Source organism: Mycteria americana, chromosome 5 (genome assembly GCF_035582795.1).
Source record: "Mycteria americana isolate JAX WOST 10 ecotype Jacksonville Zoo and Gardens chromosome 5, USCA_MyAme_1.0, whole genome shotgun sequence".
Classification (NCBI taxonomy): domain Eukaryota; kingdom Metazoa; phylum Chordata; class Aves; order Ciconiiformes; family Ciconiidae; genus Mycteria; species Mycteria americana.
The window spans coordinates 11,268,322-11,286,720 of record NC_134369.1 but is presented as its reverse complement, the minus strand read 5'-3'; the positions used below and the strand labels follow the sequence as shown (position 1 = coordinate 11,286,720).

The 18,399-nt window shown below is 36.6% G+C and overlaps 1 protein-coding gene and 1 long non-coding RNA gene across 2 annotated transcripts in view; both read left to right on the top strand.

Annotated features, from left to right (window-relative positions):
* PARVA (parvin alpha) overlaps nt 1-15,037 on the top strand; it is a 69,909-nt gene extending 54,872 nt beyond the window's left edge. Inside the window, exons 7-13 of the mRNA XM_075502114.1 lie at nt 568-626; nt 1,686-1,705; nt 3,078-3,139; nt 3,809-3,877; nt 5,526-5,627; nt 6,430-6,502; nt 9,919-15,037. Of these exons, the coding sequence (XP_075358229.1) occupies nt 568-626; nt 1,686-1,705; nt 3,078-3,139; nt 3,809-3,877; nt 5,526-5,627; nt 6,430-6,502; nt 9,919-9,995 (462 nt within the window). The 3' untranslated portion in view covers nt 9,996-15,037. The remainder of the gene's footprint in view (nt 1-567; nt 627-1,685; nt 1,706-3,077; nt 3,140-3,808; nt 3,878-5,525; nt 5,628-6,429; nt 6,503-9,918) is intronic.
* Nucleotides 15,038-15,647: 610 nt separating this feature from the next.
* The window catches only part of LOC142409682 (uncharacterized), a 29,703-nt gene continuing 26,951 nt past the window's right edge, over nt 15,648-18,399 (top strand). The window contains exon 1 of the long non-coding RNA XR_012775737.1: nt 15,648-15,703. This is a non-coding gene — a long non-coding RNA (uncharacterized LOC142409682). The remainder of the gene's footprint in view (nt 15,704-18,399) is intronic.

Here is an 18,399-nt window from a genome sequence, read left to right as displayed (position 1 = left end):
AGGGTCTGGAGCAGTCTGTGAATGGATTATCCTCCATTTTGGTTTTCCATCACAAGCAAATAGAGCTCTTTGTGTGGAGAGAAGTCAGACAAGGAAAACACTGAGGCAAAAAAGAAAATGTATGAACAGGGCAGAAAGAACAGATAGACTGGGAGCAAGATTTTTGCAAAAGAGAAGCATGGGCACCATCTGCCAAGCTGTTCATTGAAACACAAGGTTTAATTCAACTCACCTAGACATACCTCTACTAAAATACTTACATATGTGTTTAGGTGTTTCAAATGTCTTGCTGAATTGGGGCCTTTAAAAGAAAAGTGAATTAAGAACAATGGAGAAAGGAAAAGAAATACTTCCTTCTACAGGTGGAGTTTCAAGTTTCTAGTTAATGTACAAAAGAGTTTTCTGAAATACTTGCAAGGTGAAATAATATATTACTGTAAGTTTGTTTAAAAAAAAGTTCTTATTTTGCAGGTTTCTTATCTATGTTTGTGGATCACAGATAGATTTTTACTGTACCCTAAGCATTAAACTTTACTGAGAAAAATGTCACTTTTTTATTTTTTCCAGAAACGAGAAGGAATCCTCCAGTCTCGACAGATCCAAGAGGAAATAACTGGTAACACTGAGTATGTCAACACCACTTTTGCCAGCAGTTCAGTAATTGAACACAGATGCGTCTCAGAAATTCAAACATTTGCTGATATTTAGATTTTGGTATTGGGGTTCCAAGGAAGATGGTGCATCAGCTAGTGACTGTATTTTAGCCTTTTCAAGAGCTGTAAACATGCATCTAAAAATACAGAAGGGTGAGGAAATACAGAGCTGGGGAACTAAAAGCAGGAGACCAGGATAAAAGAGAAGATAGAGTGAAGATATACAAAATCTCTATTTTATTTATCTACTATTAATTTATTTCTGTATTTATTATATTTCTTATTATTTTATTCAGAAGTCCTTCAGACAAATAAGAAAGATATGCCTCATTCTTTTGTGTTGGTATTTATTTGATAGAGAACTAGATCCTTTCAAAAAGGAATGTGATATGGCTATTTTTAGGTGTTTGGATTTGGGGGATGTAGAATGACAGTAGCAAGCCCTGTACATGTCATCTCCTTTATAACAGAAAAATTATTCCAAACCAACGGAAAGCAGTAGTAGAATATCGTAGTTTCTAGTAGAATGGCGAGAAGCTGGACTGTTGACTTATTATTAATCTTTATGGATTTGCTTACGTGTAATAGTTGTATGAGGGATGAACTGGAGCGAAATGCTGCTATCCTTAAGAACCCAGTCCAAGCATTGTTTTGGCTGGAATTATATTGTGTTGGTGTGGTAAATGCATCTTTAAAGCAAAAGGAAAAGTTTTCACAAAATCAACATGAAAAAGCCTTCTTCACTCAGGCAAGGTGTGTTGATTTGGTTCAATAGTAGGAAATCTGAGATCTGGCTTCCCATGAGACTTTAGTGAAGCCAGGAGATACCATACTGATGGACTCCAGACTAATCCAGATTCTCAGTTGAAGTAACTTGATGAAGGTTTTCTTAATTTCATGGATCTACTCCAGTTTTCATGAAGCTGAAGATCTGGCCACATATGCTGTTTTCTTTTGCAGCACAGTGTCTGCAAGTGAATTATATGTAACTGTGTTTTGTTTTTTTTTTTGTTTGTGTTTTTTTTTTCATAGAGCATTATCAGGAAGGCATGGTAAGTTCATTTGATTGTTATCTTTGTCCTGAGGCAGCCAAAGTATACGTTAGTTCTGCAGTGGGTGGTCACTTTGAGCAAACTGCAAGGAAGTAGAGGATTTCAAGTTGCCCTGGCAAATATTTAAATATATGCACCACAGGCTATTGTGGCAGTTAACAAAAGGAAAAAAGCATTAAAATCAGTCTGATCATCTTTAAAACACATTTCATTGCTTTTCAGCACGTGTTAATTTGCAAGTGCTTTGTGGTTTAACCTCTAGAACATTACTGTAATGGTATTAATGGTCATAAGTTCCCAGCATAATATGAAATGATGTCTTATCATAAACCAGCTGGTGAACTCATTGGCATTCTTGCATACATTACCTACTTACACTTTAATGACTTCATTCAGCAAGCCTAAACACCATGCAAGTTCCTGTACCTAGTATGTCTTACTGCTAGTATTGAGACTGGCCAAATGCCTGGCCAACAGAAGACACTCATCTGAGGAGCTTAGGTGGCGTCCCACCAAGAATTTAGCATTTGCTTCTTGTATTATTTCAATGGCTGCCGTATAGCTGATTTAAAAGGCTGCATGCATGACCTCTTTTCCCAATGATATCCCTGAGCAATCTTACTTTGTATAAAGTCTGCCTTCTACAAATGCCTTTGGAACTACTCTAGCATTTTTTTTATTGAGGAATAGCTTTTTGTGGAGTCATTCGCTATCATTCAGGTGGTTGTCGAAAGGTAAATTGCTCAGAAGAGGCTCTGGTGCCTTTTTATTTATATTTTTTTTCCTGTTTTCTGCAGAAGGTGACTCCAGTAGCACTCCAGTCATGCTACCCTAGGTTGCCTGTCCTGCTGATAATGTCCTAAGTTGCGTATCAGAATGGCCCAAAACCATTTATACAAAGGATTGTATTGCAGCTGTGTGATGATAAGCTTGCTTGAGGTGGTTAGTAATATAGCATGCCACAGTGCAGTCAGTGGTCCATGGGGAAAATCTTCCTCTGTAGATTTAGTGACTATGGATGTAAACTCATATTCTTCTGCACACCATGATTTAGTTACTTAGCTCCCTATATCTGGCTGTTTAAGGTTTTATGCCTAAAGATACCATTCTTTGTTCATTTTTGAGAAACAGGGTTATTAGGTAATCCCAATCCTACTTGAAAATTATGCTTTTTGTAAATAACAGAGAATAAGTTACTAGCAGCTTATAGCGAGAGAGCAGTATGCAAAATACATGGTACTTGGAATACAAAGAGATTATACTGAAACCTTTTGCTGACTCTTGTCTTGAATGAGTATGTGCCTTCATAAGTGTTTATTCTGCATTTGGACATCTGCTGCTCAGTATATTAACATCTCTGAATGTTTTTCAGAACGAGATGCATTTGATACTTTATTTGACCATGCTCCAGACAAGCTCAATGTAGTGAAAAAGGTTGGAAGGTTTTTATTTTTAAAATACATAATGTGTGCATGTGCATGCTTGTGTGTATGTGTTTGTACATATCTAGTGAGTGTGTATGTATATAATTGGCATAGTTTGCATACATTAAATACAATTAAACCTTATGCTTAAACAAATATACAAATTTATGATTGTAATGTTACTTTTTATTAATATTTAGCAGCATGAGCTTAACTTTGGAACACAGAAGAACATGTAGTTATCAAAGTATCCATCAAAAAGAAGTTCTCACAAAGTATATGTTGAGTAGAACCCAACTGGTAGATTGAGTGTACTGACGCCAAAGAGGTATCCAGTTTACAACTGCCAGGGGTCTGACCTAGAGTATTTTGGCTGCTTTCAGATTTGAGTGGAGTCCAATTACCCACTTCCCTATAGTCTGCTACAAGGTTTTTTTTTTAAGAATTATTATGTTTTAACAGTATGTTTTTATTTATATACATCATGTTCATTGTATTTCTGTTCTTCACTCTTGGAAAAAAAAAGATTTTTTTTATGTCATATTTCAGTTTTAAAACGTAAAAATCGTGTTGCAGTCTCTTTATTCAGGCAAATTCTCTTCTGAGTGGAGTTCATACTGCATGCATTGAACTGCTGCCCTACTGAATAGGCCTTCACTACATTGTTTTCATATTTCAGACTCTCATCACCTTTGTGAACAAGCATCTCAATAAATTGAATTTGGAGGTCACTGAACTGGAGACCCAGGTAGGATTTTACAGCCTTTCTTAAAGGGGAGGGATAGTTGCACTATGTTGTGCACTATGTCCCCAACTTTATCCAGAATTTCATTGAATTATTATTGATTGAGCTCTAAGATGTTATTTCAGCGGGAAACCCTTCGATTCTAAATATGTTCGTATGAAGACCCTCACCAATTAAGCAGAGAAATCATGAACTGTTTAAATTTCTCTAAAACAGTTTTGTACTTCCATTAGCATAAAAATTAATTAATAGATGCTACCTCTTGGGTGCTGCCAAGTGCTGTAAGCAGAACCTGTGCTTGTTTTGGTCAGGAAAGAACTCTGTCCGCTTGGTTTAATCCAACATCAAGCTGAACAGTTGTTTCCTGGCTACCTTTACACAAGCATGCAATCACATGGGATTACAATGACTCTATTCAGTAAGATATGTTCTTGAGAGTAAAGCTACTCAAGTGTATAGGCAGCTGTACAGTTGGGCTGCAGGCTTGATTGCACCACAGAAATAATGTGGTACATGGTCTTCTTTCTTGTTCTCAGCTGCTAAATTGGCTGGAAAGAAGCTAAAAGAAAAGCTTAATCCTGCTGTATTAATACCTCCCCATGTGAACAATTGCAGCAGTTATCATAAAAAAATTACAAGGTCAGGCAGGAAGGAGGGTATCCGCACTATCAAAAAAACCCAGGTGTCTTCAGGACAGGCTTTATTTTATGTCTTGATTCATGTTATTAAGAATCTCTGGTTTATTTAAATAGCTATCAATCTGATAGATAGAGATTTTTCAAAGGTAAAAATAAGATTTAGATGGAAATAATCTGTAAGGGCTTTCAGAAAGGTGTTCCATATGCCTGCTTATTGCATTGTTTACTTTTGGAAAAAACGTATTATTCAAATGTACCTAAAAACCCTTTAAGCATTTATCTGAAACAGTATTACCTAAGATGAGAGACTGTATTTCTATCAGTTGAAAGAAAATTATCTACCTCAGGAAGGTGATGGGTTGCTTCAGATAACTCAGTTTGATTATGAGGATATCTCAGTGCACTGATAGACCTGGTGCCACAGGGGTAAGAGCGAGAAGCCTTTAACAAAATGTTATGGATGTTGCTATTTTTTTAGATAGAAATGAACATATATCATAGCAATTAGATATCTTCCATCTGTAATTACATACACTTAAAATTAGATTGACTCAGACTTGCAGAACATGAACAAAGATGATTCTTTGTTCCTTTATTTCCTCCAATATACTGAATTTCAGTGCAGTCCTGAGATTGCACCTTCATTCTGCTTTTCTCTGCTCAGGGAGTGCATGCCATTTGAGAGCTTGAAAGGTGGCTGTTCTGATTCCCCACAACTAGTAGAACAGAAAGCAAAAGCATAGATCAAAGCCACTGACAACCTCTCTTTCCAGGAACTTTATTCTGCATGTATATTTTAGCATTAGGCCAGTTTTGGAGAAGACATAACAGAACATACTAACTAAATAAAAGGAATCAAAGAAGTGAGATGAGATCTTTTAGTTGCAATTTAAAATATTTGTATTAGTAGTTTATTGACAGTTTTTAGACAGCATTAAACTATATATCTGGTTAATTAAGCAAAGCAATGAGTTATTCTTCAGAAAATGTATTGAGAAATGTCTTTTTTACAGTTTGCAGATGGTGTGTACTTAGTCCTGCTAATGGGTCTCCTAGAAGGCTATTTTGTTCCTCTGCACAGCTTTTTCTTGACTCCTGATAGTTTTGAACAAAAGGTAATTAGATTTCATTTTTCTGTTAAAAACAAATAAACATATAAACGTGTCTAGTAGTACAAAGATGACACAAACTTTTCTGCATAAGTTTGATGTAGATAGCTGAAATCAAGAGAGGACTGTACTGATAACCATTTCGAAGCATTTTTAAGATCTCAGTATTAATGCTTATCCAAAATAAAAGGGAAAATTTTATTAATGATGGGGTGGTTAGCAAGTATTAACTGATTTTGGCAGCCATTGTGTGATGCTGTCATTGAACCAGACTTACTGTTCATTAAGTGTATAAAGAATTATACACATGAATTGATGACAGAACTGATTTTTTGTGTCCAAAATCCAAGAATTTAACATTCGAAAGGTTTCATGTTTTTTGGAAGCATAAAGGCATATATGTACTATGTATCATTTTAAGACCAACCATTACCCCAGTGTCTGTTGCTGTCCAGGCAATTCAGCTGTCTATTCAAGACAAGAGTACTTCATGGGCCATGATGTTCCAATTTTTAAACTTGTGGGAGGTGGGCTATTCTTATGTGTAAGTAATTTTTCTATGGTAATATTAGTTCACATGTTATTTTTCAATTACTTTTATATTTCTGAAACCACCATCACCACCCAGAAAAAACAAAACAATGGATTATCTGGATTCCATGGACCAGATCTTCCATTGATTTACGGAGCCCTGATTGTTTTTTCCTTTTGAGCATCTGGGTCTGCAGCTTTAAATACATCTCGTTTTGACCATTTATACTATACTGTGTATAGTTCACAATAGTGACTACCTTTATTATATTACTAGGTCCTCAATGTATCCTTTGCATTTGAGCTAATGCAAGATGGTGGATTGGAAAAACCAAAGCCAAGACCAGAAGGTATCTATTCTACTCTTTTGTATCTTCTTAAAAATTTGTGTTGGATCCAGATCTCATCTCATAGGATTATGGTATAGCTAAATGAACATTAAAACATTAATCGAAGAGCGAAAGGCGAGGTACATTTTGAAGCACTCGAGTAACTCTGTATTTTAAATGGCTGGTAGATACACTTTTTCAAATGTTGCAAGGCTTCCTTTCTTGAGTGGCCAGGGTAAGACTTGCGTGACCAAACATATGGAGTAATACTCAAGTATTCACTGAAAGAAAAAGAATACAATTGCGAATGGTGTCACTGGCAGATATGAATTGCTCCATTTTCCCTCATCCCCCCTCTTCATACTAACCCTCAAGTACTCCAGTGTAATTTACAAGATTTTCACAAAAGAGGTGGATGTTGTGGAAGAAGAATTTCAAATGTTCACATAATTGCCTTTGAGTACAGGACCTAATCATGCATATTTAAATTAGATTTAGAGCTGGAGACTGAAAGTAAAATGTGTCTTCAGGGAAGATGAAGGTATTGCTGCTGACTTTAGCAGGACCAGGATTCCACTCCTCTTTGCTCATATAAATACAAGGTTTAAATCCAGCTTTTCGGGCTGGATATAGGGCCCTTGATTCACGATGTTATTAGGATACTCTTGTGGTTCCTCCCATAAGAAGTTACCACTTCTTACCATGCAGGAGCTGAACGCGCAGCTTCTGCTCTACTCTTCCCAACAGGGGTGGTAGCTGGGCTTCTGCTGGTTACCTACCATAATAATCAATATATATGTGTTTTCAAGACCCATTGCAGATTCACATTCTATGGTGCACACAGTCTTTTCCTGCTGTAATATTGGATTCCCTGAGGAGCTGATATAAGCTAATGCTCAGAGTTTTATTTCTAATAGTAAGGGCCCTCTGGAGATTCAGGCACACATCACTGAATCAAGTTCTGCTCCATTCTGCTTATTTTCCATCCCTCCCAACTTCCAGATCATAACAGGAGCACACATATGCACACACACAAAAAAATATGTCTCAGGATTGAGCCTACACTGCCTATGCATTTAATCTGGACCTACCCAGCCTATTTTTTCACTTCTTTTGATTGCTTGAACTCTTATCCACAATCGTGCTTAACTAAACCAGTGGTGACTGTGTCGCAAACTTGTATGTTTGAAATAGTCAAAGAGAGAAGGGGGAAATAGTGAAATCTAGGAATCCAAGTAAAACAGAGAGAATCTGTGATCCCTTACTCCCCATGGAAGTTTAAAATTCTTATGGCATTTAATTTTTCAGGTATTTATTGCTCTAGGGGACAGCTAATTTTTCCAGTATAAATCAAGCCATAAGGATATTTCAGCATATATAAGACATTTCTTGTGCAATTATTGAAATGCTTAATATGAAACTTCCTGCCCAATGTGAATGGAAAAACACATCTGTTTTATGTGTTGTTACATTGGGCACAATGCCCGTACTTAAAATTTCCAGTGAGCAAAAGAATATTGAAAAGGATCTTACCCTAAATGTGTGTACTAAATACTCTTTAAATTCCTACACTGTTTCTTTGAGGTTCTTGAGGAAAAAATATGCTGAAAAGTGCTTTAGAATATGAAAAACATATTTAGTGGAAAAAAGAATGCGGTTAAATAAATGAGTATGAAAATCAATGATTTTTATGGGGTCAACAGTTTATTTGGGTTATTTGCAATATAATTGAAAAGGTATTAAAAAGCTTTCCGTGACCTTTTACTTTAAAAATGGTCAGAACATTAATCTACTGAATCTGTAATGAATTCATTTGCAGTTTGAGCTTTTTCAGATTACTTCTTGAAATGTGTACATCAAAGCCAAACTCAGGTTTCTCTTCTTGAAAATTGCAACCAGTAAAATGTTATACATGTTGGTCAAGCATGTAGCAATGGAAATAACTCATCTTTCTCTGGGAGCATGCTTCTTTTTAGTTTGGACCTTTCTGTGGAATTCTGTTGTGGTGGTGGAGTCTTCTGGTAACTTTGCAAAGACCTGTCAAAGTTATCTCTTTATTCATTTGAAGTTCTGTATTAGGAAATGAAGGTGTTACAGCTCACTGCTGGCGTAAAAGAGGAAACTTCCCGAGTTATACTCTGCAATACTGTTTGCATATAACGTGATGTTGTGGGAGCAATGTGCCCTTCTCTTCATTTTATACTAAGCATTTTTGATCTGTTTTATTATGAGGTTTCATCGTTTCATGACCATGCGTAGTCCCAGCATAAAATCTAGGTTTGATTGTTTCACCCTTTGATTGTTTTCACCCTTTGTCCATGGATGCAGTTTGCCATGTAGCTAATATCTTCAGCCCTTCAAAGTTTGCATACTTTGGGATACCATGCATAGGTTTGCTTGGATTCATTCTTCAAATTATAAACACTTCACAATCTGTGAGAAACATCACTGTAGATAAATATAATGGCAAAAATATCTGATGATTACATACAAAATTTACTAGGCTTACCTGGAGGTTTTGAAGATAATGGGAGTATGCACACTTCATAGCCAATTCCAAGAGCCAAAGTTAGGAGATTAAGTTCCTATACAGTCAACAGAGATAGATAAGACTATTCTAATTCTGTTCTAATTCTATTCTATTCTAATTCTTTTCTATTCTTTCTGAAGGCAATTCTGAGTCCCTATTTGAGATTGACTATTCCTTGAAGCACTAGCGTAGACTGCTGCAGTAGTACTTGTCAGTTTGTTTTATAGATTTCTTGTGAAATAATATTGACTTTCTCAACAATTTCTCTTGGAAACAGCAGGTATTCATTAGCTTTTTGTTTCCTATAAATCCTTTACTTTAGATGTTGAGTTTCTAAGGACTGATTCAACCGTGTACATCAGCTAACCCAAAGCATTTTCAGAAGTTACTTCGAGGGGCACTTGTATAACTAGCTTCTTTAGATCCTTTAGAAAATTTAAACTTGCCTCTAGCTATCTTGCTGAAATTAGGCCTAATAAAGAATGTTGCAGCCCGGAATGGGCCAAATCCTGAAATTCTTAGATAAGAGTTCCATTGGTTCCTGCCTGATGATTTTTTCAAAATCATTACTTTTCGGCCACAACTGACTGAAGATTCAGTCATATAAATAAACGTAATCCTATGCACAATTTGTCTCGTGGGCATCTAAACCTTGGTTGTATTTTTTCATCAGCACCATTAGCCATTTGTATCCCTAATTAGAAGTGGTTGAAGTAATGATTTTTGAGTTGCCAGTTTAAAAACTGTGCTGTATTTATATTTCTACTCTTTCTTACTGTCTTTGTGATTTGAATGTTCATAGATACGGATCTAAACAAAGAAAGGGAGTAGAGAATAGGCACTTTTTCTGAAAATGTTTTGAGCTAATGAAGTTACTAATGTTTTTTTCCCTTCTCTTTTTTTCTAGATATTGTAAATTGTGACTTGAAGTCTACACTGAGAGTACTGTACAATTTGTTTACCAAATACAGGAATGTGGAGTGAAGAACTGATTTGGGACATATAGAAATGTTAACAAAGAAAGCATCATAACTAGCCTATTTTTCATCGGTATTCCTCTGCATCTTTATCCTAAAAGGAACTAAACCATTTATCCAAAGAATTTTTAATTAGTTATTCTTGCACTACTATTTTCATAGTAGATTTAAAACTAATATAAATTATGAAGAAAAAGGTTTGGAGGAAGGTATTTGGGTATATTCTGGGAGAATTAATGTCTCAATAATAACTGTCTTCACACTATTTTGTAGTAGGTGAAACAAGAATGAAAAACAGAATTAGTAACCTTAATTCAAATCAGCCTTTGAAGCCAATCGTAGGAAGATTCAGCACCGAGTAGCTTTTAATATTTTTTACATATCTCTTCTAATCTTATCCATGGTAAGACGGTTGCATTCTAATTATGAGAAATGTGCATGGGGAGAAACAGTTAAATACTCTTGTTCACTTCACAGCTGAAAAGAAGAGACTTTCTCAAGCTCTTAACCTGATTAATTTATATTTCCAATGCTGTTAGGCTTGAACTTTATGGGTACAAACTGAAGTGGCTACTCATTCCTTCAGACTTACTATAATGTGATACTCTGCTTCAAATACGTGTTATTGAGCATTCCGCATAAGAACACCTTGCAGCTCGTCACTTGGTTTTGTTCGAGGAAGAGATCTTTTTTGAAAAGTACACATTTCAGGAAAACACACCTGTATAATACAGTTTCCCTATAATATTTGTATTATTACATAGTATTAGAAAGTAAAAGAATGGCTTGTTTTTCTTTTAGTAGTTTAAACACAGGATTACCAGGTTGCAAGTATAGATTTATTGCTGCATAGGATTTAGAATCTGTCCCTTTGGTTGATTTTATGATGAATGTATTTTGCTGCATAATGTCCAACACAAAAAATAAGATTTATTTTCCAGAAACATTGCTGTAGCCTTTCAGATACAAAAGCACTGCTTTTAGGTCAAAACTACTCCCACCTGTAAAGACTCTTACAGTGTAAGGTTCTTTGGTCATTTTACATGACTATAAAGAGTACTTTTTTCTAATCATAACCAAGTATAAGCTATTAGCTGTTTGGTTTTAGCTTTAACAAAGACACAAACGGGAAATGGGAGTTGATTCTTCCCTTAGACTTGATATCAAGCACCAGTTATGTTTCCATAAAGAAGCTGATAAAGTCTGCCTGACACAAGTGTTAATCATCAAAAAATGCACTGGCATAAGTTGAAAAGTAAATTAATCATTTGCTGTAAGACTTGATGTCAGTATTAGATACCTTTCTAAAAGAAGTGTTCCAATGCAACTACAGATTCTTGGGATCCTGGGTTACATAGTAAGGAAAAAAATCCTTAGGCAGAAATTGCTGGACGACTGTTTAGAAATCTTCGGACTGCTTAGTGCAGGAAGGAGACTTGTTCATAGTCATCCAATTATGGCAGAACTGGTATGGCAGAAAGGGAAAGCAATCTGTCAGCTCTTGAGTCTGTTCATCTGAAGAAATGCAGTGCTGGCAAGAACAGTCAGTAGCAGCTATATGTTACTTAGTATATACAGCATTATGTGTTTTTCAATTTTCCAGGGCTTTTTTTTTTTTTAATGTAGAGTTTTCCAGTGCAACATTAGCCTAAAGGGAAGCCAAGCAATCACATTCTATCTTTGATGAACACTAACTGATGTTTAATAACACAATGATACTGACTTCTGCTTGGGGGCCACAGAAATTATTATTCTGAGAAGTAAATATCAACTTTTGCAAAGGAAAGTCAATATTTAATTCAAAGGACAATACCTGGATGTTCTCTGAACTCAGAAATTGTTATCTGATTGTTAAAAGCCTTCTAAATATCTTTATTAAAATATTTTTTAACCTCTATATTTTAAACAGAGTTTCTGAAATTAGAGGTGCAGAAAATAACAATTATTTGCCTTTTACACAGGTAAATAACTGGACATTTTGACCTTGGTGGAAATGAACATTTTTTCATTATATCTTTAATATCTGAGAAGCTAAATGATAGGAATTAACAAAGCATTTTTTGAGCAAACTGAGACAGAACTTCTCATGTATATACCAGCAGCAATTTCAGCTTATTTTAATGTTTCACGTGTAAGTTTTTCATTTGCACACCTAGATTGTAGTAATTGTAATCGTTAGTTAATAAAATGTATGATGGCTTTTCTGCAGATCATGCTCAACTGAAATACATCTCAGCAATGCCAAAACATTTTGATTGCCTTTGTTTTCAGGAGTGCACTTTCTTTAAAGAGGAGATTTATATATGTAAAGGAAAAAGGTTAGGAACTGTTTTTTGCCTGGACTTGAAAATAAGTATTCCTCTGCTATATTGGTATAACACTATTGGAGATCTTGAAGTCTGTCAGACTCCATTTTCCATCTTTAAAAAACATAAAACTGAGACAGAATGATTATATCCTCATGCTGAAATGCAATTATGCAGAACCATAGAAATATTTAAATAATATCCAATCTTTACACAATTATCCTATGGTAAGAATTTATGTAAATTAAAATCTACTATATAAACAAGAGTGTCCTATGTAAATATAGACCCATGTGATAGTTTTAACACATTCACACAAATAGTATATGCTGCCATGTAGGAGTGGGTCACTGCTTATATTTTTGACAGTGTAGATTTAAATAGCTATCAGATAAATATGAAATCTAATATACAGATTATATCTAATATTTATTGCTTTGATACAGAATATTATAGAAATATAGAATACTACTGTAGACAGTTTGCTCTTCAGCAATCAGTGTAGGCCAGCACCTTCCTTCAGGGAAGTGAAATGTTAAGTTAGCTGGGCCAAATTCTGCTGACACCTATGATGCTTTTATTCTTGATATACAGCAGTGTATACTGACGTACAGCTGAATGCAGAATTTTCCTCACTGTTTATATTAAGATAGAAGTTGTTTAAGTTTAAGTCTGTCCTGGTTTTATTTATAATTACTTTAAATGATTAAATAGATCTAAATCAATGGATTTAGCCCATGTAAGATATGAACAGTCACCTGGAGAGGCCAGTTTCTCTACTGGTCCCAGCGGGAGCCTCTCATCTCAAGGCTGCTATCACAGCACTTTGGCTAGGTTTCTAAAGCCAGGTGGTATGAATCCAAGCCACTGCATTAAGATCTTATGGTGGTATTTGGATCTCATCCACCAGACCAATGTGCTTGTCTGTTGTGCTGTCACACGAAGGCCCACAGGTAGCCGAGTCCACCGAAAACTGGCAGATTATTAGCCTGCCTTGAGTAACAAACAGTAAACATTTCTGCTGCTGGGGCATTATGAAACTGCCAAAAGAACAGAGTTTTCTTTGCTTCTCTGACTTCTAATCTATCCATTGCATCCAGCAATATGGTATCCAGATTTGTTTTGTGGTTGGAGATAGGCATCCTCTCCCCATTGATGGATCCTGGCATGCTCTGTCAACCACACAAAACTGTTATTTTTTTCAAAGAGGAGCTACAGATTCTTAATAGTATGTCAAAAAGATGTTGTCAAAATAATTATCTAAAATCCTAGTATCTTGAGGTCAACTCCTTTCAGATTTCTTTCCCAGCTGACTGGTATTTAGTTGCCATAAAGAACAGGCCCTAGAAAAAAGGTATTGAAGGATTGTGTACATAATTTTACCTGAGACACACACATAAAGTCCAGAATTGGATTGCTCTATATTTCCGATGGAGTACAGACGCACCAACTTTCTTATTAAATGAGCTGACTGCAGAATATCTAGTTCTTTGCATTTCTTGGTCAGTAGATATCTTCCTGTTATAGGGGGGCAGCAGCCCTTGCAGCTACATAGTTCAGGAATTCAGGTGGACCAGCAAGTGCTGGATAAGGTCCTAATCTACTTTGATTGACTGCGGACCAAGTTGCTGATTGGCATATCTCCATGTAAACCAGTGGCATTAAATCAACAGAGCATTTGGTCTTTTCTGTTTTACAGAGGGTTACAGTACTTGGGAATAGTTTACATTCAGGCAGACTATATTGACTGAGGTAAATGCTACTTGGTTGACCTTTGTTCTTACTTATTTTCATAAAGTATGTCTTTAAATTCATGTTTCAGATTAATTTAGCAGACACCTTACTGCAAGCCACAGTGTTGTAAAGCAGAATGGCTTTTATTTTATATTTGGCTATTATTTTATATTACCTAGAAGTAATGGGTTTCATTTCATTAGAGAAAGATATATATGATATTTAACACACTAGATACTAGCTTTAGGTCTAGTTTTTGTTATTCTTGTCTTCCTGTCAAAACAGCCTTCATGAATGGCCTGTGTGTGTGCCAAGCACCCAAAGAGAGAACGGTGCCTTGAAAACCTCTTGCAAGATTTTCTACACTGTTACCTAATAGACTTTTGTCATTTTACTATAAGAATTAGTACGGGTTTTCTCTTTACAGTTAGAATACAATTAAAGGCTGAAGAAATCCTTTGTAGAAAGTTATAATTAGTTTAAAGTAAGATATTTTGTTTTGATGTATCACATGAAAAATGGAGATAGCAGTACCAAAATTCCAAAATTATGCATACCTCAGCATCCACAGATTTTCCAAAGAGGTTTTGAGTCATTTAACGTTTACTAGGGCTAATTTTATGTATTTTGACAATATTTTCTGTGTGACTATTTCTTTTTGCAATAATGAGATTTTATTTTCTGTCTAACAGTTTAACACTACACACTCTGCAACAATGTTAGTGTCATTGAGATACATGGTTCTCAATTTCAATATTAAACTAATTGAGAAAAAAGAATATTTGCAAAATTTGCTGCTTAATGTGTATCTGAAAATAATGATTAGTTTAAATTGAGCTGCATTGCCTTCAACCGCAGAGTTAGTAGCTTTCACGGAATATGTTTTATGTACTCTGTAAGTAAGAGACACTCTATTGCTGATTTTTTCCTGTGCTTTTTCTGAAACCTTTGTTATGATCCACAATAAAATTTGCACCTGAAAATCAACACTGTATGTTGTTGTTGGGTCAAACTATGAGATGTATGACAAAAAATTAAGAAGGCTGTATTGTTTATGTTCTCGGAGCTTCCAGACCTCTCTATGCATCTAACCCATTCTCAGTTACCTCGTTGTTGGTGTACTCGGTGTTTATTATTATTTTCTGTGGGGGCTGGTGACAGCTGAAAGTGGGTTGGCGAAAACAGCCATGTAAACATACACTTGAAATGATTAACAGCAGCAGGTCAGGAAAATGCCATATTTGACTCAAAATAGCAAAGTATACCTTTGCTTTAATATTGGTGTGCTGAACACTTTAGTGGTGGTATTGTAGCTGGGTATAATGCAATTTTCTGCAGAGTAATTTTATTAATTTGAAATTTACAAAATGTTAGTGAAATGTTAAAATGATCGAAATTAAACTGTCCATTTTGAGAAAATAACTGCATTTAGGAAGATTTTGAGATTTTTTTCTTTTTATAAACTTGTTTTTGTTGTGACCCTTTAATGCAGGAGCTTCAATGCAGAGCTTGGAACCAGTCAAAAATATAGGCATCTAAAGTGCTACAGATCAACATTTTTAGCCACTGAATTACTGGAATGAATCCAGAAGCAGGTATTTGATCTTTAGGTCTACTTGTAAAGCTGAAACCACCAAGCAGAGCTGCCTAATCAACAAAGAACACTAAGGACAGGGTGAGTTTCAATGCCATTCTTCAATCCCAGCCCTATTACTCAGGGCTGGAAAGTAGTATCTCTGTCTGCTTAGGATCCATGGTCTTAAGCCCCACCATATGATGGCTTTTGTCCTGAATTTTATGGATTTTGTCCTGAAGAGCAAGTAGACTTGCTCTTCTTCAAACAGTGCAGTATAACAAAAAGGTCACAGTCTGGCTACCTCAATTTCTTCATCACTATTCACCCAGCAAGTAAAAGATCTGGGTTTAATGCTCTTCTGCACCTGTGGGAGTTATTTCTCCTCCTTCTTTGAAGAGTGCCATAATCTGCGATATGAATTTAAGGTGATAGGGTATTTTTAGTGTTGTTGGAGGGGCACTGTTGACTCATAAGCTGAAGTTGCAAATCTGTGTACAAAGCAATTCCACATTAACTGACAGAGGGAAAAAGAGAGCAGAAGAGGGAGCATAACCAGTGGTTAGGTTGTTGAAAAGGTGGAAAAGGATTTGGTGGAAGAACCTGTCTTCTGGGCCTCCTGTAAGGCTGCCTGCTTCTGTATTTTAGTCAGTCAAAGGGTGCTAAAACACCAAAACACATTTTGAAGAGGAACCAGGACTAACATCACCTCTGTTTCAATGCAGAGTTCCTGCTGAGCTTTGGTTACTCTCACTCCTCTCTTCCAGGACTCTGCTGTCAAACCAGCCCCAAGATGTGTATTCCTACCCTACACAGCCTGCAACCTGAGTTAGGTTTGCATTTCCTCAGGCAAAGCAAATAATAGTTTCATCCCCTGCTCCTACCTGTTCTCGATCCATTACATGAGCTCACTTGGGAAGGTGAGCACCACATCATCTACAAGCTGTGTTTTAGGAAAATGGCAGACACAGCTGCATTTTGTGTGTAAAGCCAGTTGAGGTTTCTTGGGCCTTCTCTGAGCACAAGTACTGGATTGAGTGCTACATCTCGGTTTTGGATCCCGGCCAGATTAAAACTAGAACTACTGAGTCCCATTGAGACTGGGTCAGCTTCGAACATGTGCAGGCATAAAGTGCTAGGGATTTTTCAAATGAAAATCAAGGGTGAAATTTAGATGGCTCCAGGGGGAGGTGGTGCTCGAACAGATTTTCCAGGATTGCAACCTTGGTGCCTGTATTCTGTGTGAAGAGCAGAAAATCTGCATGGGGCCGTGCCCCTCACATGGACTGGGGAGAGAAAACAGGAAGAGCATCTTCTGATTCCCTTCTGAGATCTCCATGTTGTGGCAGACTGCACAGACTGTTTCTTACTTGGCTCAGTTTAATTTTATTGGGAATAAGCCTGAAAACATGCTTTAACTATTCCTCCCTCTCCTGCATGTTTGCACTGTTCTACTTAGGTGAAAATTAATACTAAACTAGCATGTTGAGGCTCTAAAGTCTTCAGCTGTGACTAATCAGTACCATCCACTGCTTAGGGCTTTTGATGCTGGGAGGAATGAACGGTGCTGACTGTAGTCATGTCTCTGAATGATTAGTCCATTGGATCACATGCCAAATTTATAACTGTTATATTAGATGAACAGATGAGGGCTATTAAATTACATGCAGGGGGGTGGGAGGAAATCGCTGTGACCAGACTGTCTTTTTTTTCTTCTTTTTATAATGTCATTTTTCTTTCCTTTTTTTTTTTTTTTTTGGGGGGTGGCAATACTTAGGTAAGGGAGGGAGTACATATATTGCTGTGTGCAGTCTGAAACTTGCAAGGTGCTGAGAACTGTAGCCTCCATTCAGCAAAATACTGAATTAACTTTAAATATGTGAGAAAAGTCCTTGTGGTTTCTTTGAGTCTGTTTTAGCTAGAAATGGATAAATATTCGTATCACCGTGGGAAGCCTCAGTCACATTTACACTGAGGCCTGCACTGTATTGTCTTCACATCCTAGCACAATCCTATATAATTACACCCACAAACCCATTACTTTTAAGGCCTGCTTTCCTCAAAGGATCCCTTATAGCTGCTTTGTAAATTAGCTCATAAAAGATACATGCTTCTTGTCCACTCTTGTATTCATTAAGAGTTTCACCTGCATGAGAGTTGAAAAACCAGGATAATTTATGTCTTCTCTTGTGAGGCCCTTGGAGATCAGATAACTAAATCAACTGCAGAGTAGCAGAATGCTGCTGTCTGCTTTCAACCTTGGCACTAAGTTTTAGGCAGGTATAACTCTGGTGTGCTTATTATTGCTGTTTGGTTTATATCCGTGCCTACAGGGTTTGTAGCACTAGCAGTTCCATGAATGCATGCTATGATACAGTCCTTGTCTTGAAAGGCTCACAGTCTTGCAGGAATGTGGGAGGAGGAAAGCTGTGAGTGAACTTCTCGAACTTTACACAGAAGATCGTGATAGGTAGGGATTAGGAACCATGTTCCCCTTTCTGTACCCTATCTGTGCCTTTAAGTTGTGGTGTAAAACAAGGAGCTAGAAAGTCACCAGTGAGACCGGTGTGGAATGCCAGTCCCCAGGGGAAAAGGGACCAGAGGAATTACAAAGGCTGTTAGCTTAAAAGATTACCACACTTTTTGTGGTAAAGATGTAGGTGCTCAGCATCAGGCCAGTGAGGCACGTAAGTGCGTGGGTTTGTTAGGTTGCTTGGGGAGGAATTTTTCCCATTGAAGTGCTGCAGGGCCATGGGCTAGGAGGAAATTGCCAGCATTACAAGTTACATGCATGTGAT